The sequence below is a fragment of the Podarcis tiliguerta genome, assembly GCF_965153285.1.
Source record: "Podarcis tiliguerta genome assembly, chromosome: 10".
NCBI lineage: Eukaryota > Metazoa > Chordata > Lepidosauria > Squamata > Lacertidae > Podarcis > Podarcis tiliguerta.
The window spans coordinates 44,718,269-44,742,205 of record NC_139543.1 but is presented as its reverse complement, the minus strand read 5'-3'; the positions used below and the strand labels follow the sequence as shown (position 1 = coordinate 44,742,205).

At 44.6% G+C, this 23,937-nt stretch overlaps 1 protein-coding gene across 7 annotated transcripts in view; it reads left to right on the top strand.

Moving 5' to 3' along the window:
• The window catches only part of CACNA1I (calcium voltage-gated channel subunit alpha1 I), a 354,183-nt gene that overhangs the window by 81,760 nt on the left and 248,486 nt on the right, over positions 1 to 23,937 (top strand). For all 7 annotated transcript variants that reach the window (XM_083400406.1, XM_083400407.1, XM_083400408.1 and 4 more), the window contains one exon: positions 17,098 to 17,408. In XM_083400406.1, coding sequence (XP_083256532.1) covers positions 17,119 to 17,408 — 290 coding nt within the window. In that variant the 5' untranslated portion in view covers positions 17,098 to 17,118. The remainder of the gene's footprint in view (positions 1 to 17,097; positions 17,409 to 23,937) is intronic.

The following is a 23,937-nucleotide window of genomic DNA, read 5'->3' as shown; positions in this document are numbered from 1 at the left end:
ATTGTGGCTTGAGTAAGGGTAATGTTCCTGGAAGCAACAATGTACATTCATGCTCCTTCCAGTGGTGCAGACTCTGCTTTGTGATCTTGCCTTGCCAGAGTGGTGCATGCTCTGGTTATCTCCCGCTTGGACTACTGCAATGCGCTCTACGTGGGGCTACCTTTGAAGGTGACCCGGAAACTACAACTAATCCAGAATGCAGCGGCCAGACTGGTGACTGGGAGCAGCCGCCGAGACCATATAACACCGGTCTTGAAAGACCTACATTGGCTCCCAGTACGTTTCCGAGCACAATTCAAAGTGTTGGTGCTGACCTTTAAAGCCCTAAACGGCCTCGGTCCAGTATACCTGAAGGAGCGTCTCCACCCCCATCGCTCTACCCGGACACTGAGGTCCAGCACCGAGAGCCTTTTGGCGGTTCCCTCACTGCGAGAAGCCAAGTTACAGGGAACCAGGCAGAGGGCCTTCTCGGTAGTGGCGCCCTCCCTGTGGAATGCCCTCCCACCAGATGTCAAAGAGAACAACAACTACCAGACTTTTAGAAGACATCTGAAGGCAGCCCTGTTTAGGGAAGCTTTTAATGTTTGATGTATCACAGTATTTTAATATTCTTTTGGAAGCTGCCCAGAGTGGCTGGGGAAACCCAGCCTGATGGGCGGGGTATAAATAATAAATTATTATTATTATTATTATTATTATTATTATTATTATTATTATTATTATCATCTGACTCTTTTGTGATTTCCATATATTGTTGAGACAGAAGCAGGTCAGATGTAAGGTATATTGTGAACAGTGAAGGCTGGATAGGTCTTGGAATGGTTCATATTTCTAGACCTGGCTGAAACATAGTGAGGCATATTTCTTTTTTCTTGGAAGGTACACCAGCGCATATTTTCTCTCTTGCACGCATATACAGCTTCCCTCACTCACACGCTGTTCTATCCTTGAAATTATCCCGGCAGGAAATTTGGTATTCTGCACACCTCACTGACCAGCTTATGTGTATTTCAAACTTTCCTCCAGTTGGGAGCATGACCGCTGTTTCCCATGTCTGGCAATGAGGGATCAGCCATCATAGTGGAAATGCTGAGGAGTTCAAAAGAAATCCAGCACAAAAACCCTCCTTTTCGCTCTTGGGTAACGGTTTCATGCCCAAGACCCTATTCTGTACTCTGCATTAAGGTTAGTCTAGTCCTCAGCTTGAGACACCTGAATCCCCAGAAAGTGCAAGCAGGCCTTTGTACAACCACATTCTCCAGTACAGTGGTACCTTGGGTTAAGAACTTAATTCGTTCTGGAGGTCCATTCTTAACCTGAAACTGTTCTTAACTTGAGGTACCTCTTTAGCTAATGGGCCTCCCGCTGCCGCCGTGTGATTTCTGTTCTCATCCTGAAGCAAAGTTCTTAACTCGTGGTACTATTTCTGGGTTAGCGGAGTCTGTAACCTGAAGCATCTGTAACCTGGAGCGTCTGTAACCCGAGGTACCACTGTATAGACAATAAGAACGTAAGATGAGGCTGTTGGATCAGGCCAATGGCCCATCTAGTCCAGCATCCTGTTCTCACAGTGGCCAACCAGATGCCTGTGAGAAAGCTGAAAGCAGAATCATAGAGTTGGAAGAGACCACAAGGGCCATCGAGTCCAACCCCCTGCCAAGCAGAAAACACCACCAGAGCACTCCTGACATATGGTTGTCAAACCTCTGCTTAAAGACCTCCAAAGAAGACGACTCCACCACACTCCTTGGCAGCAAATTCCACTGTCGAACAGTCTTACTGTCAGGAAGTTCTTCCTAATGTTTAGGTGGAATCTTCTTTCTTGTAGTTTGGATCCACTGCTCCGTGTCCGCTTCTCTGGAGCAGCAGAAAACAACCTTTCTCCCTCCTCTAGGTGACATCCTTTTATATATTTGAACATGGCTATCATATCACCCCTTAACCTCCTCTTCTCCAGACTAAACATGCCCAGAACCTGAGCACAAGAGCCCTCTCCCTTCCTGCAGTTTCAAGCAACTGTTATTCAGAACCATAACTGCCTCTGACCCATCGTGGGCCATAGCAATTGATAACTTTACTCTCCATGAATTTGTTGGTGGCCATCACTGCCTCCTGTGAGGTCCTGTAGTTTAACAAATGCGCAAAAGACTTCACTTTCAGTGATTATTGTACAGCTGGAGGCTGGAACTCTGTAAGAAAATGAGGATTTTGTGTCTGTTTGTTATGCTGATAAATATTCTGACCTTAATCAAATACCCTGGAGAAACAAAGACCTCCTCATACACTGAACAGGTAGTTTATAAGATAAGGAATATTAGGCGAGAGGCAAAGAGCTTTTTATTCAGCTTCCACTCTCCTGCCGCCAACGCTAAACATCCTGGCCTGAGGCATCTAGCAGTCAGGACAGCTCCAATCCCTTTTCTCCTGGGAGCTTCCAGGCTCTTCTCCGCCTCCTTCTCAGGTCCCATCGTCCTTAACATCTTCATTAGCTATCTGGAAGGAGTAAATAGCATGTTAATGAAATTTACAGATGATAATAAATTAGAAGGGTTTTTTTTTTAATACCACCGAGGATATAGAAATGATACAATGAGAACCAGAGAGATTAGAAGTGTGGATTGGGAAAAAAAAAGAGATAATGAGATTCGGCTTTAAGAAACAAAGAAGCCAAAGGAACATTGGAAGCTGCCTTCTACAGACTCAGACTGTTGGGCCATCTAACCAGTGGCGTAGCGTGGGTTGTCAGCACCCGGGGCAAGGCAAGTAATTTGCACCCACTAACCCGTGGATTTGCGCCCCCTAACCCGTGGATTTGCTCCCCCTAACCCGTGGATTTGCGCCCCCTAACCCTAACCCCCAGATGTTGCGCCCGGTGCGGCCGGCCCCCCCTGCACCCCCCACGCTACACCACTGCATCTAACTTATTATTATCTACACTGACTGGCAGCATCTCTCCAGGGTTTCAGGCAAGGGGTCTTTTCCCAACCCTCTCTGGAGATGCCAGAGATTGAGATCTTTCTGCGTGCAAGTCGATGCTCTACCAATGAGCTTCAGCACGCCCATGTCTCTGGGATGCGGGAGGGTGGGGGGCAGAAAGTAATTGTAAATCTTAAGCAGGTGGTGCTCAAAGGTTACAATATCAAAGTAGACATGCTGAAGTTTAGGGACGCGGGTTGTGCTGTGGTCTAAACCACTGAGCCTAGGGCTTGCCAATCGGAAGGTCAGTGGTTTGAATCCCCACGATGGGGTGAGCTCCCGTTGCTCGGTCCCAGCTCCTGCCAGCCTAGCAGTTCGAAAGCATGTCAAAGTGCAAGTAGATAAATAGGTACCACTCCGACGGGAAGGTAAACGGCGTTTCCATGCGCTGCTCTGGTTTCAACAGAAGTGGCTTAGTCATGCTGGCCACATGACCTGGAAAAACTGTCTGTGGACAAATGTCGGGTCCCTTGGCCAATAAAGTGAGATGAGCGCCGCAACCCCAAAGTCATTCATGACTGGACATAACTGACTTACCTGCTGAAGTTTAAGGTATGAGAGAAATCAGCAAATAATATGGGTATGAACTTGCCCCTTGAAAGGAGGGGGTAAAGGCCGGGGAGGAAATCAGCATGGTCATTTGAGGTGCCACCTCAACACGAATGCACCCATTTTCTGTTTCTGCCTGTGACCTCTCTGAATACAGTTCTTAATTGTTGGCATTTTACTGCCTGTAAGATGCTGGAAAATTAGAGCAATTTAATGAAGGAGGACACAGTTGACCAGGGGGCTTGGAAGATTAATTTATCAGGAAGGATTAAGAATTAAATATGTATAGGTTGGTAAAGTGAAAGGACATGATAGGAATCTACAAATATGCGGCAACTATAAATCCTGTGGATGGAGACAAGGCACGGTGCAAACTTCCATGGTAATTCCCATCATGCTCCTTTCTTCATCATCCGCTTGCCAAGCTGAACCTATTTCAAACCACAGTATCAAATGTTTAGCACGTGCTGTGCCTGAAAAGTGTCAGTGAGGTCCATCATAGCTCCAACTTAGAATGGTCCACAACCATTACTAAGGTCCAAGCCTCATCCTCTAAAGCAAACAAGAGTCAGAGCATGAAGATTTTACGGGGTTTTGGCAGAGTTCTGCTTCCCTTCCAAAAGTGGCCTTACCATGAGGAAAGGCCAGGTGGGAGGTTAAGAAGGAGCAGAGACCAGTAGGACCTATGGATGGGGCCAGCCCTAACATTAGACAGAGTGAAGCAATCACCTCAGGTTGCAGATGTTGCTGCTGCTGCTGAAACGTTGGAAAGACAGAAAAAGAAGAGGGTCATTGCTGATGTATCTGGAGAACAGGGAGGCTAGGGCTTTCACCTTCCACATCCATCTTCTCTGTTGCAGAGAATGACAAGGGAAAGACATGTGGTGAACTTCTCGTATGAAAAATCATTGTGTAATGTTGTGGTTATGGGATGCCACTAAATGTGATAACTGAGTCATGTATCCCGATCTGTGTTTTGTGGGTGAAGCACGTTGGCAACTGTTCACCATGTGCACTCTTTCCTGTCCCCCCCTTTGTGCCAAAACCCTTCTGTGACTCAGCAAGCCACTAACATTAAGTTTGAGCCAGTAATTAAACCGCAGCTTCATAGATTTCATGTTGGAGAGCAAAGAATTGAACCTGGGTCTTTCCTGGCCCTAATTTTCACTTGAGTCATTAGGCATCAGTTTCTCCTAATGAAACAGAGCAGAGATGAGGATGATAATGTAAAGCACTTTAGTTCCGATGAGTGGTTCGTGCAGGACATGTTCTGTTTACATGAACTGCCTTGATTGTTCTCGGGCACATATCTGTGAGGACAAACTTTTGAGTCCTCTAAACAACCTGTTGATTCAGCATTCATCCTAATTTTCTTGCACACAGTTTATGCTGTGGTTAGATTATATCTAATCTTCAGTAAGCATTCATTCAGGGGATTTTGTGTGTGGTAGTTATACAACAATCAGGATCCATCCTGAGTTGCTTGTGAAGTGTTTACACACCTTCATTTGTTCACTTCCCTATCACTTTCCTAACTACAATAAGTCCTTTAAAAATGTTTATTTGTTGCACTAGGGTGGCAGCCTGCTTTAATGCAATTCACTTGTACAACTTAATGTTTCAGCATGTGCTTGAATGCCTCTTGCAAAATATGGAGGAATCTCTGTGTGTGATTCTTGTAATCATGTTGGCTGGCTCTAAGAAAGAGCCATTTTGATCACATGAAGTGCACCTGGTCATATCACCCAGTGTATTTATCCACATAAATTCATACTCTGGGATAGAAATTTATTGCAAAATCTTGTTCAAAGAGTGGCATAGAAATGTTAAATAACAATTCAGTTTTCAGTACACAGAGAGAGATGCAGTCACTTGCTTCCTTCAAATCTGAGCTCTTACCCCTACCCTCTTGTCAGTTGTCACACAATTCTGGATGATAAAATGCTTCACTGGAGGCTGCAGAACCAGGCATATTTTAAGTTGGTACAAACTGTTGTGACAGAGGTGGCCCTTTGCCTTACCACTCTGTGAAGCACCTCTCTTGTGCCTTCAACACCAGATACCTTTTTCTCCTCATTAGTAAGCTCAGAATTTGAGACCAGCTGCTTCCAGAAGAATCAAAATACACCCTCCAACCTTCTGGCTGCAAAACCAGCTACTTCTGAAGCCAGAAAGGGGCAAGCTAAAGGCCATTAACTACCTGTGATGGCCAAATGAGCAAGCTTTCTTCATATTAGTGCATGTGCAAGACAGAGGGAGATGCAAGATTCATGAAACTAGGGAGCAATTTTCAGGGCACGGATGTGAAATAACTACAGGTATAGTGGTTTTTAAGGGAGGATGGAACAGAGAATGTCCATTTCTGAGACCTCAAATGCCAGCAACATTTTGGGTAGATGCAAGGAAGAAGAGAGTGAGAGAAATTTTGTTGAATTGTCATGTTCCCTGAGGCTCTTTCTCAGGCAGCTTTTAATTTTTCTTGAGAAAGGGCATATTTGTTAGCATTGCTGCTGAATATTGCATTTTTTCCTTATTAAATAAGGCTAGATTTGCACAAAGACCCACATGAATTGACTTCCCTTTTCTATAACCTACACAGTTCTTTGATCATTTTCTGTCCAAATCCACGTGATGGAAATTTACCTTGAATACATCTTGGAGTATTCCTTTCTCAGTGAAGCTCTTATCACACAATTAATCTTTTCTGGTTTCCACTTGGGATGTCTTCCTTTTCACTACGAAAGCAGCACACCCTCGTTCCATAGATACGGATAAAGTTATCCCTCCCTGCCAGAGATAAGTGATGAGCATGGGCGGTGATTCAGTGGGCTCCTCCTCATTTCTCCTGTGAATGTGTGCGACCTGTTTCATCACTAGGTAATAGTTAGCTGGGCAAGCTGCATGACTGCAGCATCTATTGAAAGTTTCAGTTGGGCATATTTAAAACCAGCAGCCCAAGATGGGGGGGGGCACTCCCTTGTTTAAATCAATTGAGAATACACATTTGTAACAGGGTGACTCTCGACCCTTATGGATTTTTGCAAACGTCCTATTTCTTTTGTCAGAAATCATGGCATCTCTCCATGTAAATTTTACCTGAAATTGGCTATTTACAAAAGGCATACATGATTCCCCCTCCCCCCCCTGCATCACTTGATCTACCTGTGCCAGTTTCCAGGGGGAAGCAGAAGTGGGAAATACTGACTTCAAAAATAAGATAATCGCTGCTCTTCTATTCTAGGGCAGCAGATTGTCTTCATGACTCATTGTGTTCTTTACTGCAGATGCCCACAGTGACCTGTTCAGGTGCTCATAATGGGCTTGATTCAACTAGCTGTGTGTGAGGAAGCCAGAGCAGCAAGTCCTTCTAGTGCAGTCATGTCTTCCCCTCTCCTCCTCACTCCCCCAGTTCAGTTCTAGGTGGGGGTCGGGAGATCTCCCAGAACAGTGTGCAAGGTTAAGAGAGGGGCTATGTACCCTGAGGCCATTTGGGTAAAGAAATGTTAGGAGATAGAGAGCAGCAACATCAACAGGTTCTGTAGTTTGATGGAGGTTCGGATGTTACATTTCTTGCCCATGAGTTGTCCCAACCATCATTGAATGGGCCCTTGCCATTTCAAACATAACATGTGATGCCAGATCATTGCAGATGTTGGTCAACTACATCAGTTGCATCCACATCACAGACTTAAACTTAATCATCCCTAGCTTACAGGACCAGTGGTCAGGGATGATGGGAATTGTAGTCCCAAAACATCTGGAGGGCCGAGTTTGGGGATGCCTGCTATAGATTTCTAAGTTTACAAAAATGCTTGCATTGTCTCTCTTTTCAAGTTATTTTCTACAGACCAGTTCCATTTGTTGTGAGACATTAGTGCTGCATACAGTGCTAGGTTAGGAAGAAAAGAGGGGGAAAGAGGGAGGGGGGAATTGTGAGTGGGATGGGGTCGGCTGGCAATGCTTCTATTTTTCTACTTAGTGTATTTGTGGGGTTTTGTGTCAGCATCACTTGTATGGGTTCTCTTTCTATTCACTTGTTGTATTTCCTTGGTGGTGAGATAGGTGTGGGTGTGGCTTAGGTTGTGGTTGGTTGTCTTTGGTTGGTATTGATGGGAGTTGTAGTCCAAAACATTTGGGGACACTAGATTAGGAAAGGCTGCTCTCTAGGTGTCCATTGCAGCCTTGGCATATGAATGGCTAATTGTCCTTCTTAGTCACTCAAATGTGGCTCCTTTTGTTATGATGTAATCACACATTAGCCAAAAAAAGTGCCAGCAACTCTCATGCACAAGGTTTCAATTTAGCTGCTTCAAGATTGGCTCAGTTTATTTTGTGGCACGTTGGCAGCAGTTCTAATCTCACTTACCTGAGAGCCAGCCCCATTTAATCTGGTAGGTTTTCTCTGCATACAGGGTTAAGCTTGTGTTGTTAGTTGAAATTCTCCAGACTGACAGTGGGTTTTTAACGAGTGATTGTTTTTAAGACACATCAGGGCTGAAATTGCTGCATATTTAATTGCTGTGGACTATTTCATTAGATATTGGTGGGTCTCTATGATGGCAGTGATGTCAGCAGTGGGCATGGAAGAGGCAGGTTATTTTTCCTGAGATCCTGCCTCTCCTAGGGGTCCACAGCCACCAGTTTCAGGGCTCCCACTTTCTCATTTTGATGCTGTGTTGCTGCATCTTGGCTTTTCAAAGTAAGAGCAAAGAGCAGGGAAAGTTCGGCTCTCTGCTTCTATTTCTAGTAAAGAAAACTGGATTCCAGCAATATGGTAGCTACATACACATGCATCTTAGTAACCAGGGAAGGGATAGTGCTGCAGTATCCAGCCTTTCCTGGGAAGAAAGGGCCATGCAGCTGAAGTAGCCTAGCTGCTTAGTAACTTAGGTCACATCCACACTATGCATTGAAAGCACTCTTATGGAACTTCTAACATTTATGGCTTTCCCCAAAGAATCATGGGAACTGTAGTTTGAAAAGGGTGCTGAAAGTTGTTAGGAGAACCTTAACAAACTTTAGCTCCCTGGATTCCTTGGGTGAAGCCATGCTTGTTAAAATGGGATAGGAGTGCTTTAAATGTGCAATATAGATGTAACCTGACAGTGCAATCCTACCCATGGTTGTTTCCAGGCTAACTGTGTATTGAGCATTCATTGTGATTGTTTGCACAAAATTCACAGGGAGGTTAGGTGACCTCGGCTAGTATTTACTGAACATTCATTGTGATTTGTTTGCAGGGAGGTTAGATGTGGTGTTCCATCAATTAAATGTTACCCCACACTTCCCAATGCATTTTTCCTGTTACTTTCCTTATTGCAAAAGGTGCAACCTAAACTTTGTTGATAATGTGACAGAATCCCACCTGAAAATTGCAAAAGTCTGGACGCAGACCATATCTACTGAGAAGTGAGTCCTATTCAGTGGAGTTTACTTTCAGGCAAGTAGGGTTGGGATTGCAGCCTCAGCAGAGCAAGAGGAACTAGAGGTGGACAGGAGTGCCGGTCAAAGTCCCAATATTTCTTTTCAAGTTCCTTATTGTCAGCTGAGGTACCCTTCTCAATTCAGATGACAAATTCGGGTTAAGCGGTGTACGTTTTGTTAGAGAAATTATTTTATCCTGGGCTATTATTTGCACTGAGAAATCATAATAATTTATCTGCTAATTAGTGACAACCAAGAAAATCAACAAGCTCCTCACTTTGCATACATTTAAATGCAACACACACCCCAGATATGTTGCTAGTCTGCAACTATTTTTTTACAGAGCCATATTTTGATTGATAAGCAACAGCCGAAGGGCATCAACACTGGCTCAGCTCACTGAGTCTCCCCTAGTGAGCTGGGAGACAGGAAAAGGACACTTTCAACTGATGCCTTAACCACTGGACCAAACTGGATGAGATGCTGGAGCTCCTTGATTGGATCTCTCAGTTCTTAGGTGGTGTTTTTTGTTTTTTTGTAAAAAGCAGTCAGAAGGAGTGGAGAAAGAGCTGAGTGTAAGAGACAGCCATTCTGCCCAAGGCTACTGAAGATATATATCATTGTTAATTTACATTAATTAACATAATTATAATGCATGCATTTTTTAAAACAAGTTGATTTGAGAGGTTATTCAGCCGAAAATATACTAAAAATGAATAAATTACACATGCAATCTCCATTGTTCACCACTGCCCTGGGATGTGGGGTGGTGGAAATGTTCCGTGCTGCTGGGTTATAAACCCAAAAGAAATATCAGGAGCCAATGAATCTGCCTTCTACCAGATTCAGCTACTTCTTGCTGACTACTCTGATTGGCACTTGTCCTTCAGGTTCTCAGGCAGACGCCTTTCCCATCATCTGCTGCCTTATCCTCTGTTGAATGGAGGTGCCAGGGATTGAACCTGGGACTTTCTGCATGGTCCTAGCTATGGTCTTTTCACACTGTGTCCTACAAGGGAACATAGGAAGCTTATACCATCAGACCATTCATTCATTTAGCTCAGCATATATAGGCTACACTGGTTGGTACTGGTCTCCAGAATTTCAGGAAGGCATCTCTCCCAACCCTGCCTGGAGATGCTGGGGATTGAACTTGGGACCTTGTGCATTCAAAGCAGATGCTCTACCAATGAGCTATGGCCCTTCCCCATGAGAGTGATCTCCAAACAGGGGAAATGGCATGAATCAGCCCTAAGGGCCAAAGGGTCCATATCTGCTCCCATCCTGCTCCCTGAATTACAGTAAGCTGTCTCCTTAGGAAGTAACTAACACTATCCTGCTAGCATCTGAGCTGGATTGATTGAAGGATTTTATTTGAGCTGGATAGGGTGGGGGCTATTCTCTGTCAAGAGGGTACTCTTAGCTTCACAGTGCCCATACTGGTTAATCTGCTTCTGCATTCATGCAGCCTGTAATGAATTGTTTCGGCTGCAGCAAATTGGAGTAGATAATCTGTCGGATGCAGCAATTCCTTCCTTCCTTCCTTCCTTCCTTCCTTCGTTCACAAAAAAGGTATCCCTGGTGAACTAGCAGACCAGTTGCTACCCCACCAGTGAGTGCAGTTGCTACCCCACCAGTGAGAGCCAGTGTGGTGTAGTGGTTAAGAGCAGTAGTCTCATAATCTGGGGAACCGGGTTTGCGTCTCCGCTCCTCCACATGCAGCTGCTGGGTGACCTTGGGCCAGTCACACTTCTCTGAAGTCTCTCAGCCCCACTCACCTCACAGAGTGTTTGTTGTGGGGGAGGAAGGGAAAAGAGAATGTTAGCCGCTTTGAGACTCCTGAAGGGGAGTGAAAGGTGGGATATCAAATCCAAACTCTTCTTCCTCCTCTTCTTCTTCTTCTTCTTCTTCTTCTTCTTCTTCTTCTTCTTCTTCTTCTTCTGTAAGGCATAAACTGTTTCTTTCAATGCCAGGGGGAGAGAGTTGTGCTTTTCACTATGGCGGATGCCTGGCAGCGGGAGTGCAAAAGAAATCCTGAAAATAAAACTGTGAGCGGAAACTGGGAAATGCTAATGAGGTTGCTTTCCATAGCTTTGTTGCATTGTATTGTTAATTATGAAGCAGTGTAAAGCATGGCTTGGAATTGCCAGCCTTCTAGTCTTTTGGAGCTTCACAACAAGCAAGCCTTTTCTCCCAGCAGTCTCCAAGTAACCTTTCACCTCTGTGGCCTTGACGGAACTGAAGGTGGACTCAACAGCAGCATGCTGGGAGGCTGTAGCGAAAATCCTGCTCAAGTTGTGAAAGGGAGAAGGGATCTGCTTCTATGTGTGATGTGTCTCAGAAGTCACTGCCCGGTTATCTGGAACAAACGTATCACCAAAGGTGCAAAAAGCAAATAGTTTTGAGAAAAAGGAGTTGGGTATTTTGGGATTTCTGTGGTGTGCTGTAAGAACATCCTTGTGCTTGGATTGACTTTAATGGCTGGAAAATGAGAATGAATGAATGGGCTCAAAAAGGGCTTTTGCTGGTATGGTCACAATGTCCAGCGTTTTTGATGGTGCCACCAAGACACTGGATTGCTCCACTGACCTGTATCTGTCATGATGGTGCTGGGGCGAAACCTGTGGTATAATGCAAATTCTGTGGCCATGTGTGTAATCATTTTGGGAACCAGACACATAAGATCTAATTGCTTATATTTGTTTTAAAAGCTTTTTCTCTGTTCTTAATGCTGATGGATTGATGTTTATTTGTTTAACAATTGGTTTGTGTATTTTAACCATGCTTTATCTATGATTTTTTGGGTCAAACAGTTTATAAATTTCATAAATAAATAAATAGGTAGATGATAGATGATAGATAGATAGATAGATAGATAGATAGATAGATAGAGTAGCCATTTAGTGAATCCGTCAGTGTCCATTTGGGATATTTGCCCATGTGTTTCCTAATCCATCCTCACACTAAAATAACAACAGCTTGTATCCACCACTGTGTGAGCAGAGCTTTGCTCTTGCAATGGGACTTCTGTTTCCTCCACCTCCCCCAATCTGTTCCAGAAGGTCCAACAACCCCCCAGAGCTGATTTTGAGGGCACATGGGGCCTTGGGGGACCGGAGAGGAAGAAGTTCCATTGGAAGCATGCAAGTTTGTTGTGCGAGTAGAGCTGTTGCGATGGATGCAACCCAATGCCTTCTGAACAGGACTTTGGGTGAACTATAAGCAGATAAAACAAGCCATGTGTCCCTGCCAGAAGAGAACACACCTCTGTATCTCAGCAAGTCCCACCGAGTTCAGTTTGATCTGCTCCCGTGTAAGGCTGCACAGTACTTATGTAGCCTTTTCAGACCGTTTGGGTAACCTGTTCCTTCACTTATATCACAATCTTATGCAAGTTTACTCTGAAGTAAGTCCCACTGCATTCAGTGGGAATTACTGTCAGGTAAGTGGCACAGAACTGCAGCTGCAGAGTATCAGTAAAATACTACAGAATACTGGCAACGCGTGCTAACATTTTAATTTAAAATGTAATTTATGCAAACAATTTCAGATCTTAATGTATTATCCACAGGGTCGTGAGAATGTGAAGAGATTTTTCCATATAATTGTTTTACTTCGTTATAAGGAGAATTTATTTGTACTAATATTTCTCTTAAAATAGATTCTAATAATTTTTAGCTAGCTTCAAATGTTCTTTCAGAGTAAGCATTCTGTAACTCAAACGTAAGTTTTGGATTTAGACATTATTACCAGATCTCTCACTTCCCAAATCTGCTATCCACATCATGCCATCCTGAAATATACAAGGAAATAATAGACTCTGGGTGGCCACACCTGTGATCCTCCCACTTCCATCAGCCACAATGAGTGTGACCAGTGGTCAAAGACTCCTACTCCTGATATCTATCTGGAAAGTCGCAGATCCCCCCCCCCCCATAATAGACCATTCTCTTAATATGCGAACTGCCATTTCTTTTGAGAAGATTTCCTCACTTTTCTTGGGCATAAAATATTTGCATTTGCACATTTCCAACATAATGTACTCGTTTCCCTGTGTTCTTGCTGCAGTTCTAAATATGCTGTGCATTTATAGATGCATCCCCAGTTCCCATTGGTAAACTCGCCTTGATGGAAAGAACTTGAGATATAATTTATTAAAGCAAACTAGAAGCAGGTATAAAGACTGCCCACAGATTAGAGAGCAAGGTGTTGGCCCCACTGTGTTCAGGCGTGACTGGAATGCCTGGAAGCAGATCTGCACGGAGAACAAGGGTCTGCAGATAAACAGCAGGAGGTGCTGCACGTCTAGACCAAGCAACATTGATTGAACATGGGCTGTGTAGCAACAGCACAACAAAGGCAAGCTCATGGGCAGAAAGATCTGGGAAACACGGGGAAGATAATGTTCCGCTTTTAGAGTGGAGACAGGATTATGAGCAGATAAGCTCTGTGTTTTGGATCTTTGTCACTGATAAATCCTCTACTGTTGGCAATTGGATTTTACTGGAAATTGATGTTTTTAAATGCTCTCGCATTGCTACATAAGCCACCCCAGTGTGACACGCTGTTCTGTGCTGCCCTCTTTGTAATAACAGAATGAGGGGAGACGCATTCCATCACACAGCAGACCAGAACGCCATCGCATAAGGCGCCAGGAGGGGGCACAATGCAGTCTTCTGTCAATAATTGCACTTCCTCCTTGCGCTCTGGCATCTAAGCTGTTTTTATGTGTTTCAGAAAAAAACAAGTGCTGTTCCCTGCTAGGGCTCTTCAAATGGGGGGGGGGCACAACAGGGACATCATAAATGTTTATGCAGTGCCCCCTCTGCAATTGGTGCTCAGGCACTTTACATAGAAGTTAATGCATTTAAATCTACATTTTTTAAAATGGAAAAAAACCTTTTTCAAACCAAATAAACACTAGATGGAAGCCAACACTGGATGTCCACAAAGAAGCGCAGGTGGTTTTCAGAATGGGTGTAGGGGTCAGGGTGCTTCCAGCCTGTAACGATTCTTTTCTTGAGAGGGGAGATTCCATCACATACCAGCCAGTTCATGTTGCATAATTAAAGTTGGTCTTGGACTATTACTTACTTATCACATTTATATCTCACCTTTTTCTCCAAGGAGCTCAAGGTGGCATATATGGTTCTCCCTCCCCTCATTTAACCCCAACAACAGCCCTGTGAGGTAGTCTAGGCTGAGAGGCAGTGACTGCACTAAGGATTTTTGCAGGCAGTTGCAACTGAGAACTTCTATACCCCTCAAGTATCCCAGAAAAACTGGGACATCCTGTTCCCCCCTGTAACAGCATAGCAGCCATTTGAGAGGCTATGATCTTGCATGATTTTGTGCTGATATCTCTCCTTGAAAAAAATTCAGGGTGGGGGGCTGTGAACTCACATGGTGCCTCCAAAAGCACATTTTGGGGCACTGTGAGAGCACGTTTCCCCCAAGCACATATTTTGGACTCTGTAATATTCCACATGAGTCATGTGACCCACATGAGAACAGATGGGAAGACGCATGTCCTGGTTTTGGGACTCAACATCTTGGAGGGTATGGACTTCATGGGCACCAGCCTGCTCTCACATCCATGAGCTTTTGCGTAATTTTGCCTCCCCTGGGAGCCTAGAAGTTCTCCTCAAGTAAACCCCGTTAAAATGCTGACCTTCCCTCCTTTTTTTGTGTGTTCTGTTACATGAAGTACATGTGCCTGCTTTTCTAATTCAGCCAATAGTCATTATGTGTTTCTGAATGACTTAAGCAGCTGTTTGGTAGGGCACTGTGCCAGAACCAGCAGTGCTTCAGGGCTGCTGCGGTGAAGCCTTATGTCCTATGCTTCTCAGTAACCTTTTCTCACCTTTTGATTAATCTTCCTAAAAAGCCACAGTATTCCATAGCTGTTCACTTTGTGGAGCAGAGCCTCGCTTCAAGTGAGAACTGGAGCTGCGCAACACCATCCCCTCCCACCGGCACCTATTTAATAGCTGCCACATTAATTTTTTTCTGATTATTTTTTGCTTGTTTCCAGAGTGCACTGCTGTGTACCTGGTACCACAGCTCACCTTTCAGATTCAGCTGGTTGCTATTTCATTTCTGGGCCCAGTTAAAGGTGCTCACACTAGTGCTGAGAGTCCTCAGTGACTTAGGTGCCAGATATCTGAAAGACTGCTTCTATCCCTGCTGACCTTCTGGGGGCACCCTTGGGAGTTCAGAAGTACAGGGAATCGTGACCCAGGACAGGGCTTTCTCTGTGGCAGCCCCTAAATTGTGGAACTCCTGCCCCACAAATGGGCTTCTGGCATCTTCATTGTACACCTTTCACTGGGGCCCATCTCTTTTGTTGAATTTACACTGGTGTGTTCCATTTATAATGGTACATTGTATTGTTGTAACCTGCCTAGGGACCTTATGGGGAAAGGCAGGTTTGATGGCCGTGTCCCAACCACCTGGGTCCCTGGCTATCTGGCCATAAGAGAGTGTACCCCTTTGCTTCTGCCACTCTTCCCCCATTTGAGGTATCCCCATGTAAACATTACATATAAATGCAATGTCCCAAACCTGCTGAAACTAGAACAAAATTGGATAAATATGATCCTTTAGCCCTAGTCTGTCCCATCCTAACTTACCAGGCTTCTTTGGTCTCAAGTAGGCTTTTTGTTCCCTGTTCCTTCTTCCCAAACTTAGATCCCCTTAATCTGCTTGTCTCTTGTCTGCGTGTCTATCTGTATTCATGGCATTGCCTGTCAATCATATGCTCCTCCACTTGGGACATTTGCTCAAGGAAATTTAGAGCTTTCACATTTCCTGCCCTCAGATGAGGGATGTGCTATCCTGCACATCAGCAATAGCAGATGCCTCAACCCATTTGTTTAATGAATCATAGAATTGTAGAATTGGAGAGTTGGAAAGGACCATGAGGGTCATCTAGTCCAACCCCCTACAATGCAGGAATCTTTCACCCATTGTGGGGCTCATACTCACAACTCTGAGAACAATAATCTCATGCTCTGAGCTATTTGAGCCTTGACAAATCTGCCAGGTCTCCAAGTTAACCCTATACTCCCCATAGACAACAAAGCTATGTATCCCTTTGCCAGTTGCATGAAGACATAACAAGTACACCATATACACAAGCAGTCCAGGACTAAAAATTCATTCCTTCAAAAGGGGGGAGGAAATTTTCAGCTGAATTTTAAGTCCCAGGGAAAAATAGTATTTGAGAGTGAGATGTTATATGATAATGAAAACCATACAAGTTTTATACTTTTTCTAAATGTACTCTCTGAGTTTCAAGGCATCATGCTGAACGTTGATGCAGGATTCAAGCTAGAATCCTGAAGGGCCTTGAAAAGACAGAAAATGGTTTGTATGCAGTGTTGTGTTCATGGAATATGTAGGACCAGTCAAGTGGCTCACACTGTATAATGGATTAGAGAGTGATGTGGTTTGATTAAGTAGCAGGAAAGATGACTTTGGCAACAAGTTTCTAAATGGATTTTAGTGGATGAAGAGGGAATAGATGGGGTGAGACTCCCATTTTTAAATGACGCAACCAAAGTGGGACGTTGAATATGTGAGCTGAGTGGATTTTGCATACAGTGTCCAGGCAACATGTGGTGAAACAGTTGGGTGATTGCATCACTGCCCGCATAGATCATGGCACGATTCATGTTAATCGTTCCAATACTCGACCAACTATAGGCAACTTTGCAGGGGCCTGTTACATGTGGGCTGAGTTGCCAACCAAATTTGGCATGGATCCTGTCAACCCACATCCTCAATATGCCAAGTTTTGTTGGGTATAATTAGCCGTAGATGGATGTCTACCATGAAGTTTCCTGGCCTCGTCAGCAGTGTGTAACACACACACACACTGACAGATTGCGCTGCTTCTGCCAGTGGGGTCTGTACCGAGGGCTATAATATTATTGCCTTTTCATCATGAATGTGTTTATTGAGCCAGAGTGAGGAGGAGTTATGAAAACTTCTCAGTATGGCCTGGAATGAGAATGACATTAGTAAGCAAGCAAGTAAGCAAGTTCATCTAACATTTTGGATTGGTTCTATCAAAGCAAAGGACAGTTGTTCTGTGCATTTGGTGGTGGACTTTTCGTCAACTGTGTCACTTCTGTCTCTTTCCAGGGATTCTCATTTCATGCCAACATGGCCGAACATGGCTCCCACCCCTCCTCTACCCGGCAGTCGGGGAACCCACCCACTCGCAATCCTACTCTGTGCTCTCTGGAACATGTGGATCCGGGAATGAGTGAGCAACCAACCCTGCTGGAGCAACCACCACCGTCCCCAGACCTGGGTGACGAAGATGATGATGGTGACATGGAGCCTCCGCCGGACCCAGATGTGCCCTATCCTGATTTGGCCCCCGTGGTTTTCTTCTGCCTGAAACAGACCACCAGCCCTCGCAGTTGGTGCATCAAGATGGTGTGCAATCCATATCCTTTCAAAACCACAAGCTGCCCTTTCTAGCCTTTCTCCTTCCTCTCTGCCCTCCCTTTGTTCTCCTGCCCTTGCAGAGCACCTGACAGGTAAGAGACGGCGTTTCTTACATATTTAATGCGTCACTTTGTTCCCTGCTTGCATTTAAACAGTGCCTTGGCTGCTGCAATATGCAAGCAAAAAGGAGCTGCTTGCGAAATGGGAGACTTCAGAGGGAGCGGCTGTCAGTTAGAATCAGAAGAACAGAGATGAGGGGCAGGGAGAAGAGAGGGGACAAACATTTTAAAACGTATTTCCCCCCCTTCATCTCTTTACGTTTCCTGCGCTGCCAAAGGCGTCACGGTATGACTCTTTGAAAGCTTCAGAGCATAGGTTATAGCAGTGCTAACTTGTTTCTAGGAGAACTTGATGTGGTGGCATGCATTTATTTTGTAGTCTTCTCTGATATACAGTAAGCTTATCTGGTAGCTATAAACATGGCCACCCCAAGGCTTATTGCTGTCCTGAGGCAAAGGACAAGATCCCTACCCCATTCTGTGCACAAACGCTTGCAAGGGATCTAGCAGTCTGATCTTTTTTCAGCACTGGTGAAGGGACAGCGTCCTTCACTGCATATGGAGGGCAGTGGGGCAGCTTAGAAGGCCGAAGGTAACCTGTGTGGTACACACAACCCTGCCTGTTCTCCACCTGTCATCATCGGCCTCCTCAGGCAACCACCTTGCTCAGCCTAATGGTAGGGTCAGCCCTGGTAATAGGATTGATTGATTGATTGATTGATTGATAATTAAATTTTGCAACAGGCTGCAGTTGCGGTTCATAACTGCTTGACAGCTGGAGTTATTATGGATGGCCCGGAAATTTTAGGGCTAACACTGATCATTAACTAAAATGGGGTTTATGGAGAGGATCTTGTCTGGCCACATTATTCCATGTGCCAGCAAGAAGATACTGGATTGGGTGAAACAGGAGTCTGAGGGCCAGCCCAATACAATTTTCTGCCTGCAACAATAGCCAAGATGCACCTGTTCCTCTTTCCAGGATGGGCAGTTTAATCTTAATTCAATACAACTGACAAAACAGCTTATTCTCCTGCATCTGAGAACAACAGGCCAGATTAGTGGGTACAGAGCAGGCTGTATGGGGCACACACACAGTTCGGTCCAACTCCTTATATCTGTTGCCTTCCCTTCCCGCTGCTCGCCCCAGAACTGCCACCTGAAGCAGCTGCTTCACTTTGCCTAATGATAGAGTTGGCCTGATGAGTCTGTCTGACATACTACAGAAATTCTTGCCTTTGTATATTTACTGAATTCACTAACTGCTTAGTTTATTGCCCTAGAAGTATTTGATCTATGTCCTCTCTCAAAACACATTACATGCTTGCCCCTGGGAAACCACTCCAACTTTTTAAAATCCTGGGCTAAACACATCCTGGAGGCAGGGCTTTGGGCAAGAATAGTAGTGTGGATAATTCATCACAATCCACCAAGCATTGCTCCCATGAAGAGCCTTTTGTTTTGCAGCAACACCTTATGGATTGTGACCATGATCAGCTCCTCCTTTTATCATGCATTTCCCTACTGAATCATAGAGATTAGCTCTGAAGCTGCTGTAAGTCTATTTAGCCTCAGTCTTTGCCTCGTGACCATAACAATAACATCTTTTGGAGACTCCCAAGTTCGTTCCATTCTCCCTATACCTGTAAATCTAAACAGTGCTTCCATGGACTTGTGGTCTGCCTGTCATGTGTCTCACTATTATCCTGTTGGCAGCTAAGGTGGTGGGATTTCGTAGTTCTTGAAATGATTCCTGGGGTTCAATGAGCAGAGACTATCAGCTGATTGCAGCAGCGGCAACTGTCTGCAGCTAACTTACATGAATTCCCTGAGAAGTCTATGTTGTGGAGGAGCAGTTCATTTCCCTTGGCTGTTTTTGTAGACATAGTATATAACAAGAAAGCATCCATCTTCCACATGTCCTCTTTGCAGCCACATTTAATGGGTGTCGCACTTGTGCCAGCCAGAAGTCTCTGGAGAGCTGAAAACTCTATAGGAGTCGTGGCCTCTCCCTGACTTTTCAGCACGAGCTCGCTTGCAACAGCTGACTGGATGGGAGGGGAACCCCACTTCATCTTCTTCTGAGAGGCAAAGGTATTTGTCGGGGGATAATCTGAACGTTGATTACAAGCCAGTGACACTGGGCTTATTTACAAAGTGTTTGCATTAGGATTAAAGGATTTTGATGAAGCTTCTGTCTTTTGAACCAGTCTTCAGAAGACTCGTGTATTACCATAACCTCCCTAAAAGTGACTGCTTGAAATACTGAAGTAAGAGAACTTATTTAAGAAACCCCAAAGGCCACTCATTGTAAGAAGTAAAGGGATGCATTGATCCATCTGTGGCAACTTCACTAGCATAGCGGCCATTCTGCTAGTGGGAGCCCCGTTCTTAGGGTATTACAATTGCCAGCTTGGGTTGTTAGAAGAGTTGCAAGCCATTAGCCTATTGTATGCTGTGTTGTACTGTTATACTGCATCTGTTGCGGCTTGAGCAACGCATCAAACTCTCCTGCTTCTAGCACTAATGTTAGAATGCATCCAACTCAGTAATACATATTTCGTTTCTTACTGTGTTAATAATAATAATAATAATAATTTATTATTTGTACCCCGCCCATCTGGCTGGGTTTCCCCAGCCACTCTGGGCGGCTTCCAACAAAGATGAAAAATACACTAAAATGTCACATATTAAAACTTCCCTGAACAGGGCTGCCTTCAGATGTCTTCTGAATGTCAGGTAGTTGTTTATTGCTTTGACATCTGATGGGAGGGCGTTCCACAGGGCGGGCGCCACTACCGAGAAGGCCCTCTGCCTGGTTCCCTGTAACTTGGCCTCTCGCAGTGAGGGAACCGCCAGAAGGCCCTCGGAGCTGGACCTCAGTGTCCGGGCAGAATGATGGAGGTGGAGACGCTCCTTCAGATATACTGGACCGAGGCTGTTTAGGGCTTTAAAGGTCAGCACCAACACTTTGAATTGTGCTCGGAAACGTACTGGGAGCCAATGTAGGTCTTTCAAGACTGGTGTTATATGGTCTCGGCGGCCGCTCCCAGTCACCAGTCTAGCTGCCACATTCTGGATTAGTTGTAGTTTCCGGGTCACCTTCAAAGGTAGCCCCACGTAGAGCGCATTGCAGTAGTCCAAGCGGGAGATAACCAGAGCATGCACCACTCTGGCGAGACAGTCTGCAGGCAGATAGGGTCTCAGCCTACGTACCAGATGGAGCTGGTAAACAGCTGCCCTGGATACAGATTTGACCTGTGCCTCCATGGACAGCTGTGAGTCCAAAATGACTCCCAGGCTGCGCACCTGGTCCTTCAGGGGCACAGTTACCCCATTCAGGACCAGGGATTCCTCCACACCTGCCCGCCTCCTGTCCCCCAAAAACAGTACTTCTGTCTTGTCAGGATTCAACCTCAATCTGTTAGCCGCCATCCATCCTCCAACCGCCTCCAGACATGCCAGTACCATCAAAATAGCCTACAAATATGAAGAAGTGTGCCTTTAATACACCCGCCCACTAATTCAAATTAATCTTCATTAGTTGAAATCAGCACACAATAAACTTGAACTCTAAATCTACCAATTTAAGCCAGTAGTCTTAGGCAACAATCCATCCTTATGCATCACCCACTCATGGATGGATCACCAGACAATGGGCTCAACAGACAAATGATTGATGGGACATGGACCCCAATATGGACTACTGTCTTCTGTGGGCTTATTTGCAAGGCTTAGTTTCGGTACAAACCAAAAATTGAATGTAGTTCTGGTGGTGGGGAATAGGGAGCCAGGTTTTGAGATTGAGTTCACAGTCAATATTTGGGCTCTGACACAGATTCTCACAGGAAAAGGTACATTACGGATTGCAACAGTTTAAGAGGGAAGCTCAGGAAGGTTTAGCATTGTGTTTTGTATGCTTGTTTGAATTTAGGGACCAGTGAAGGACCATTAGGGAAAATGGGGCACCATGACAACCCCTACCTGACTGCCATCTTACTTACAACCAATAAGGAGGTGGCTCTGCCTGTCATTGACTTTGGCTTCCTGCTTTCTGCCCCACCAGCCCCAATGGACACTGGGTACCAGGTACCAGTGGTAAAGACACTGAAACTGTAGAGTGAGGAGAGTCTGCATTAATGTACACATATTTACTAATCTGTTTCTCACCCTAGTAGAATGCTTTGTGGTTGAGTGTGGTTGAGTCCAAGACAGATAATGGACTGTACAGCAGTGGTAGGTGGAGCCAAGAGGGTGTGGGGAGACTGACAGCTTTCTTGGTCTTGTTGCTGATATCCTCAGACTCCGAGAGCAGCACGAACTGGTTGGCCGTGTGAGAAAGGATGGGTAACTTTGCTAGTATTTGAAAGGGCCCAGTTTCTTTATGGGGGTTTTCAGTCTAACTGTATTTATTTTATAAATTCCAAAACAGAACCAATTCAAACAATCCCACTGCTGTTTCCTAGCTTCCATTATTTAATGCTGAAGACCATAACAGTGGTATGAAATTCAGGATTCACATGTCTCCCTTCTGGCCATGTGTAGATGTAGCCCTTTGGGTATTGAATCTCTCATGCAAATCTGGCATAGATAAACTAGTTCATTTGTTGCCTTGGACCTCTTTGCACAAATGGGTTGCAATGCACTACCTGTTCATTATACAAACAATGTAATGACATATGACCCAACAATTTTACCAAATTCTGACTTGAGAACCGCCCACTCTCAATACCTCAGTTTGTCAGGATTCAGCCTCACCGTAGTGGCCTTCATCCAGTCCATTCCTGTTTCCAAGAATCACCTTATCTGACTCGGATAATGATGAGAAATATTGCTGGGCATCATTAACATTAAGGAGAGGGAAAGCGTCTGTTTTTTAGTCTACTTTCACTGCTCAGAATTTTAACAAAGGATCTAGACAAGCTAGCGTCACTATGGTTTTCTCAATTTTTCATTTGCATTTAGTAATGCAAGTTTGAAAGGGCTGAATCACAGTTACTGTGCAGATATTTATTAGCAGAAAAAATTATTAGCAGATGTCTGTTTCTGTTAGATCGTTTTTTAAAACAATCCTGAAATTTCAGTTCTGAAGGCATTGTGTTTTTCAGAGCCCAGATTATTTGTGAAAGATCAAAATTTAGATTGGAAATGAGAAAATGAAAAGCATTTCTTTACAGTTTTATCAAAGCTTGGAGAGATAAAGAAAATTGTGTTAGTCTTTAAAGTACTGCAAGACTCTTCCTTGATTATGCTACAGCAGATGAACGCACCTGCCCCTTTGGAAAGAGATAAAGAGGTTGAGGTAGTAAATTGTTTCTCTATTAAAGGGGAATGCGATGTAACTGCCTGTAACTGTCAATGAATCTCTCTTCTGAGAATCTTCATTTTCTTGCTGTTGTTGCTGTTGCTCCACTTCACTTGATAACCATTGGAAGATCTGCTGTGAGGTCACAGCGGGCCTCTGTTGACTTGCTGGTCTAGATGCAAGCCCACATCTGCAAACTGCTTGGGGGAGATGGTGGCTTTTGCAAATTTTGCAATCCAAATTTGGAAGCCAATTAGCAACATAGTTCAGTGATGAAGCCAATGCTTTGTACACAGAAGTCCCAGGTTCAGGTTTGGGCAACTCTCCAGTTATAAAGACATGGTGAGTTGAGAAATCTTTTTGCCTGAGGCCCTGGGCACCAGCTACTTGTCAGTGTAGACAATACTGGGCTAGAAGGGCCAATTGTCTAAGCACGTATAAATTAGCCCCCTCTGTTCTAAACTACTTCATCAAGAGCAGAGGTAGCCAATGTGATTCCCTCCAGATATTGTAGACCTACAACTCCCATCACACCTGGTCATTGGCCAAGTTGGCCATGTTGGCTGGGGCTGATGGGAGTTGGAGCCAAGCAACATCTGGAGGGGGCACCGGGTTGGTTTTCTCTGATCTAAGGCAATGTGCTACAGGCCTTCTAGTTGCATGCATACTTGCTGAGTGGTTTTGTATTGTTACATAGAAGCTTTTACCCACAAGGTTCTTGATGTCCTTTATAAACTCTAGTTTAAATTCCCAATTAGAATGGCATAGTCTGCTTTCATATATTCACCATTACTTTGTGGAGATGCCATGGCCAATTGCCTTGTACAGCCCCAGTGCCATCCCATTATACCCATGGAAATTAGGACCAGAAATAAGAAATGAGCAACCATGCAGTGTTTGTCGAGCATTTAAAAGGATAGCGGGACTGTGGTTATACTGCATAAGCATCTCAACTGACATACGGAATTTGCTGACCCCGGATCAGAGTCTGGAAACATCTGTAAGGGGACTTGTTCAGTAACACAGAGTCTGCACCGACCTCGGCGGGACACTGCATGGATCCAAATGTGGATTTTTTGAGTTACATCTTTACTTTGCCGTTTTAAAGTTCTGTGCAAATGGAATCTCTTTAACAGGCCTATAAACCCGCATTCTCCCTCCTTC